Here is a 7,366-nt window from a genome sequence, read left to right as displayed (position 1 = left end):
ACATGTACACTGATGAGATTATTCTATGGTGTGCCAAAACTGAAATATTTGGATGGGTGTTTAATTTTACAAAGTAAATAGGCAGATGGACTGATGTCTCATATGCTGCTCACCTCTTTTCATGAGATTTAAATCATGACTGAAAGAACCTGCTCTTGGTTATCAACAGCTGAAATGAACTTCCTTTACAGAGCGGTTCAACTCAGCCTTAGAGACTGGGGGGGGGCTTTCTGAATTAAAAACAACAACAATCATTTGAGGTTATTTATGCATCTGATTAGGATGCTTCCTAATTTTGGTGGATTTGAAAACAGGAGAAAGAAATTAGCAAAGGTGCTAACAGAGAAATTAGTTTCTTTGCTTAGTTTTAAGCAAAGATAGCAATAACAGGAATAAATTCTTCCTGACATTTCATATCTAATAAGAACCCAAGTAGAGAACTCTTGGGAAATCTTTACAGGTTTCTCCAACAGTAACATTTATCAGTATAGTAACCACAGGTTTTTGACAGTGACACATTATTTGTCTCACAGTGTACAAGAAAAAAAACCTTTTCAAATTGTTCTTGAAAATGTGTCAAGAACAAGCTGCACACTATGTTTTTCAAGCCTTGTGAAAAACAAATTTCTTATTTAGGGTATGCATAGTCCTCTAAAACTCTAAGAGTACAAACCTTATAGTGAAGGCTACCAGCTGTAGTGAAGTTACTGTGGAGGTTTGTATATAATGTGAATAACATTTGAAATCACACTGGTTATGATCTTACATATATACGACACCGATTTAGTCATCAAACTTTATTAATTAGTTAAGGGATACTAATGCACAGGTAATACAACAAGTTTTGGGAGAAAAAGTGTAACAGTTCAGACACAAAGGAGGAATTGATTCCTCCAGTGTTAAGTACTATACAGCTTAATTTCAGATATGGAAATCTTAATTACATTATCAGTCTCATTTTATCTGTTACCCAAGTATCATAAACAGTTATGAGCCGTCGTGCAGCTCTCAAATATTTTATTACAATGGCCGGCACCAGTCGGATGCCAGTTCCTGCTTTTCAAGTAGGTAGCATACAAAACAAACCAGGGTAAAATTCATAGGCTAAGAGGATTTCTAAGGATTAACCTTGGTTTTGGAAATAACATTGCTGACAAAGGGAAGACACTTGAGCCTCCTGTTTCCCTGGGTACAAAAGTCACACCACACAGTCCAGGTCACTAGAAAGCTCCAACAACACTCCTATTTTCAAGCCTATTTTATGTTATAGTAAGTGCACTAAATACAGAAACAAACACACATACATATGCTTTGTTGCCCCCATATCTATATGTAATAATAATAATAATAAAGGACTCTCTCAACAGGGTTGCCTTTGTGTACTAAAAAAGCTGAAATCATGTGCACCATCAAAATGGACAAAATAAAAGTGTATGCCAACAAGGTTTTTGTGGTCTACGATTATTTTTCCAACATTGTTGTGTAAAATTTATATGATGTAAAAAGCATTTTAAAGCAATTAAAGAAAATGTGGGAGCGTGGACCGGGGAGAGGGTGGAAAAAAGCCACACATTTCTAAGAAGACACATCAATATCAAAAAATTAGCAAGCCAACAAAATCAGCTAAATATGGTATATTGCTGTAAGTTTTAAACAAGTTGCAGTTTATTCACACTGCAGGATAGATGTGTTTTCCAAGGAATAGGAAGACAGATAGTAAAGGGTGTTATAAAATATAAAATATCCACTCTTATAAGCAGTGCTAAACTATCATATTGCAACACCAAAAGCTTGTCGGGTAAACGCAGTCGACGCAAAGTTGTATGAGACGAGAAACAAGCAGCTGACGAACTGATTCTGTGCCACAGCATCACACTCAAAAGAGAGTGTCACCGTTCTCCGACATCCACTCTTTACAAAGGTGCTAACCGTTTAATACAAACACGCACACACTCGCGCACACGCATACACGCAAGGTCTGGACAACTCGTGTTAAAAACTCGTCCATTGACCGATCAGTGCTTCTCTAACTTCTTCTCTTTGTCAACTAAGCCTAAATAGCAGATAAAGGCCCATTCCACTATAAAAACATATTCATCCCCATCTGAATACACTCCACTGTCTGATTAGTTCCGGGGGATTTCAAGTTGAATTTTTGCTGTACATTATAAAAAGTAACAGCACAGGGATGAAACCACTTGAACACACCAATAACGTATTAAACTCTATATTCCTAGGGTATGTTCAGCTGACATCAGTGCTTGGATTTCATAACTTTGACATTTTGCTCCAAAATTCAGACAACTTGCCAGATGGAAGGTCATGGCTGGGTGGATTTGTAGACATTAGGTGCATTGTATCAGGTATTTAAGGTAAAGTGGCAAGTAAAGCACCCTTATTATCCCTCACATCACAATATATCCAAAACTAGCAGACTGGCTATCTAAGTAATACACACAAGAAAATCTAAAATAGATTTGTTATCTTTTTTTTTTTTCAAAAGTGAGCGTCATTATTTTATACACAAACAGCACAAATAAACCAAGTAATATGTTGTTTACATTTGCTGAAAAGTTTAACATAACTGTGGATTCAAGTATCTACTTTGACTTTTTAGCATGTTAAAGTGAATATAGTCTCGTCGTAAGTAATCAAGTAATGTAATGTATTGTTTTTTTATAGCAAATCTGAAGTTGAAATGTTGAGGAACTTTGAACTTTGTTAAGACCAGGTATGGCTTTCTGGAATACAGTACCTTGCAAAATCATTCATACCCCTTGAGCCTTGTCAAACGTTTGTCATGTTAAAAGAACAAGTTTCAATGTTTTAATGAGATTGTATGTGATAAACCAACACAAAGTAGTGCTTAGGGTAAAAACAAGAAACATGATAAATGATTTTTATTTACTTTAAATTGTGAAAAATCTAAAAAGCGTGGACTGCATATGTACTCAGCATCTTTTAATCTAATGCACCTAAATAAAATTTAATGCAACCAAGAGACTTCAGTACTAGTACATTTTACTACTAGAAGTAAAACCTCAGCTGTTCCCCATAGGCAGGTCAGGGATGAAATTGTAGAAAAGCTTAAAGCAGGGACCGAATATAAAAACAGAATCCTGAGCTGAGTTATTTGAGAACTTTACAAATCTGGCCTTCATGGAAAAGCAGAAATAGGAATACAACTGATGATTAGCAGATTGACACAAGCCATGCAGGGGAAAGCAAATGTGTGAAAAGTGTCACCCTGGCCAGATGAGACCAAAGCTGAGCATTGTCCTAAATGTAAAGAACTGTTCAGAAAAAGGTGGATCTACAGAGTAATGCAGAAGTGCAGTATTAGTAAAAATACATTAGATTGAATTGCTACTTTATCATAGTTAACCACAATGAAACAAAACAAAGCATGATGGAGTTTGTGGCTGCAATGAAACAAAATGTTAAAAAGTTTGAAGGGTATGAACACTTTTGCTTGGCTCTGTAAGCAATGATTACACAGTCTTGTTTTATAGTTCAGACAGAGTTAACTGTTTCCTTTTGGATCAAAGCAATATTTTCCCACTCCTGTTAAAGAGACAACCTGCAGGCTAGATTGAATAGTCTTAGAGTGCAAAAAAGACAAGAGGAGAGCAAGAAGGGTAGAGGGTTAAAGTGCAAGGCAACAACTTTTAGCTAATTCATTCAAATACATCACATTCTGAGAATGTTAATTTACATGTTTTGCCCGTGGAATAAAAGGTTATCATCTTAAACCTTTCTATAAAAGATAGCTTTTGTAAATCTTCTCTGCAGCTTAGACCTATAATAAAGCAGAGTCCATAGTATGGCCTCCTTTTAATAGAGATATATCATTTGATTGTGCTGCAACGGTGCAACAATGTTAGAAATCCTTCCTTCTGCTAAATATTTTGTTTGGCCAGACCTTGTTTCGCTTCTTTAAATAAAATCGATTAAATAATATCAATGTGTGTTATTGTAATTGAATTACCATCTTAAGAGATAAAAGAAAAATAAAATCCCTTTTTGGGTGTATTAATTATCACTTTCTATTTAAAGTAACCATGGAAATGTTAGGTAAAAGGAACAGCATTGTAACGAAAGTTACGTATGTAACTATGGTTCTATGAATCCCGGATGACCGCCAGAGATTCTCTGTCACTCACAATCCTTGCATTTCGCGAGAAGATTCTGTAGGAACAGAGCCTCGGATGACGTCATGCTATATAGCCTCTGATTGATCATCCGATATGTCACAGGTGTGACTCTGTTGATATCATTGCTCGAACGGCACATGCGCGAAGGGAACATTCAGTGCTTTCAGCACCGCCCTCTGGCGGTCAGTAGGGATGAAATAGAACAACTGAACATTGTGGCTTATGTGAAATTTGCTCACAAGAACCGGAAATCCAAAAAAGTAATGAAAGCAAAACTAAAAGGAAAAATAATACATTGAAACAACATTGCACTAAAACACACTGCAAAATTCGTGACTGACCAAAAGCCAACTGGACGCATCAGGCTTGAAAACGAAGGATGGCATCATTATTTTGAGTATATAGATATATATATGTATATATATATATATAGTTACTGTTTATGTACACATACAGTATATCTGTGAAGAAACATGAAAAACACCAGCTATCATAAAATGACTTCACCATGCTAATAGAATTTCCTTTTTAAATCCTTTCGAGACAATTTGACTCTTGCAGAGAAAATTATTATTATTTATCTATTTGGGATACTACTCTGTTTAAAAACTTCTATCAATGTTAAGGTTTGGATTTGCACTTGGTTTACGGCCTTTGCTGTGGGAACAGAAACTGAAATGTGTGCCCTATAAAGGAAACAGAAGTGGAATGGAGGAAATGCACTACTGTGGTGATAAATGTTCATACCAGTGCACACATTAACTCTAAGGTATAAAACCAAGATTTAAAGACTCTTTTAAAATCTTTAAAGTTTTCATTGTTGATCTGGCTTTCTACTCAGTGCCAAGGTGGAAAGGTCCTTTTAGCTTCCAGGCGGCATGTTTACCAAAAGCATCCGTTTTGACTCCAGGGTTGATAAAAGCAGTGCTACTCTGACAAAAAGAGCTTCTTGGTTTTGTTCCGTTTGGAGGAAGAGGGGGGGATTTGCCTCTCCTGGCCTAGATCATCACTGTCCGTTTGGTCAGGTATCGGGGCTGGGGACTGTGCTGAGCAAGAGGGAGGGGTCATGGCTGGAGGTGAATTTTGGGCGGAGGTGAGGGCATCTGTCTTTGTTTGTAGAGATTCGTCCATCAGGGGGCGTTCTTTTGGTTTCCGGCCCCTCTTTTTACCTGAGGTGGCACCGTTCCTCACCTCAGCTTTGAATCCATTGTTCTCCAGCCCTTTGCTCTTGTTACCAGAAACCACTTGGCTGGTTGATGCACGAAACCAGTTCTACAAAAAACACATTAAATCAATTAGAATTTAAACATAAAAAATATAAACATAAAACATAACAAGTGAAAACATAAAGGAATATTACTTAACAACACACAAAGCGACATAAGTGTGCATCTGTTAGAATTGATACCTATGACTTGCAGCTGATAATTCATAAATATATATATATAACTATTAGAAAATAGAAAAAGACCAATTAAAAATGATTGATCTACTGAGAAGTAAGTTGATGGGGCTCCTTTTGCTTAAATTACTGCATCAATGCAGCTTGGCAGAGAGGTGATCAGCCAGTAGTTCTGCAATAAAGAACTTCAGGTTGCTTTGATCATTTATTTATCATTTTGGCCTTCACCCCTCCCAGAGAATGGGCCGCCAAGTAATTCTTGTTGAGCAGTTACTTTTATGGCAATAAACACCTAACACACGAAGGGAGCGATCAGAATAATTTTTTATTGGTTTTAGGAAACTTTTCTGTAGTAAGATTTATGTTTTTTTCATTTCCTTCATAGCAGCCACTTCAGTGATGTGTTTGTGCATAATGCCACACAATTATCAGACACACTGCAGGGAAAAGAAATTGCTCAATTTGCATAAAAAACATATGTCCGATGAATGTTTTGCATGATGATCTAAGAATGTGGCATTACATTTAAAAAAGGCTTTTCTCAACGAAATTGGCACATTCATGTTCAAATATACTGTATGTGCGTGTTAGTGCATTCTTAATGGCTGTTTAAGTTTCCACAGAGAGAGACCCACCTGTGAGTGTGTCTTACTAATATGATATTTAACACCGCTCTCTGAGCTAAACTCCTTCTGACAGATCAGGCAGGTGTACTTTCCCATTTCACCACCACCCTGAAAAACACACAGACAAGTAGAAACAACAAAATTAGAAATACAGTATGAAGACTAACTTGAACTAATTCAAATATACAATAAGCATGCAACACAACCTCTTCATGTTAAGTAGAAAGACTCAATGGATGTGAATTACTTACAAATGTGTTCTTCAGGGATGTGTTTATCTTCTTTATTGAGTGTTTCAAATTTATTCATGAATGGATCGAGTTGTGGCATGCTGTGGCATCATTATTCATGAATTTATTCAGCTGTTCTTTGTTAATGTGACATAAATAGGTTATAATGATTTTCATTCAGTCAGGACTGAGACTAGCCACGTGCATCGCAGGGAGATTGTAGTAAAGCATTGATTAATGCCTGGTTTTAAAATTAGTGAACTGGACTTGTAGCCACAACCTTGTGCCTTGTGCCAATTGCTGAACACCACACGGCATGATTGAACCAGTAATACATAGGATTTCTGTTGGCTAATGTATGGTCTCAGGTTTTGAAAATGGGCCAACGGTCGGCTGGCAACTCTAAGATCGTGTAGTGTGCACTGGGTATTACACTAAGGAAATGAAGAAGGGAGGGTCAGTGGAGACCACCGGAGTTGAGCCAATTTTCATTCAGTGTCATCAACAGAAAGAGAAAAAGGCCGGAAGAAATTATAAAGCCTATAATTAAAATGAAGTCAATAGTTTTAATTTATTGTGCGATTAATTGATTTATTGTTTATCGCAACAGGCCTAGTTCTATGGGGACAGACATGAGCATCAGATTCTACTAAATTACTTACTTTTTTATACTTTGGTGATGAATTTCAACATTTTCTTTGACCTATGTTCACTACAGACAAACTGAAGAGGAAACATCTTGTCTGGCAGATGACCTCAGGCTCAAATGTTGGATTGGCTTCTATTTGAGTACATTTCAGCTTATATGATGTTGTCACAACAGATAGGTGTGATTTAGGTAGTTGATAGATCTGCTGCAGATGGAGGTCTGTACCTGGCTGCAGTTGGCAAGGTGTGCCTTCAGTCCAGAGACGCTGGAATATACAGCTTCACAGTTCTGAAGTAAAAACAAGA

At 36.9% G+C, this 7,366-nt stretch overlaps 1 protein-coding gene across 2 annotated transcripts in view; it reads right to left on the bottom strand.

The window, feature by feature from the left end:
- Positions 1-782: 782 nt before the first annotated feature.
- Positions 783-7,366, bottom strand: part of znf512b (zinc finger protein 512B) — a 34,915-nt gene continuing 28,331 nt past the window's right edge. For both annotated transcript variants that reach the window (XM_044114734.1, XM_044114744.1), the window contains exons 16-18: positions 7,287-7,349; positions 6,192-6,290; positions 783-5,426 (exon numbers count right to left, since the gene is read on the bottom strand). In XM_044114734.1, the coding sequence (XP_043970669.1) occupies positions 5,082-5,426; positions 6,192-6,290; positions 7,287-7,349 (507 nt within the window). In that variant the 3' untranslated portion in view covers positions 783-5,081. The remainder of the gene's footprint in view (positions 5,427-6,191; positions 6,291-7,286; positions 7,350-7,366) is intronic.

This window comes from Gambusia affinis, linkage group LG01 (assembly GCF_019740435.1).
Source record: "Gambusia affinis linkage group LG01, SWU_Gaff_1.0, whole genome shotgun sequence".
Lineage (NCBI taxonomy): Eukaryota > Metazoa > Chordata > Actinopteri > Cyprinodontiformes > Poeciliidae > Gambusia > Gambusia affinis.
Note: the sequence above shows the minus strand (reverse complement) of the source record. Positions and strands in the feature narration are given on the sequence as shown.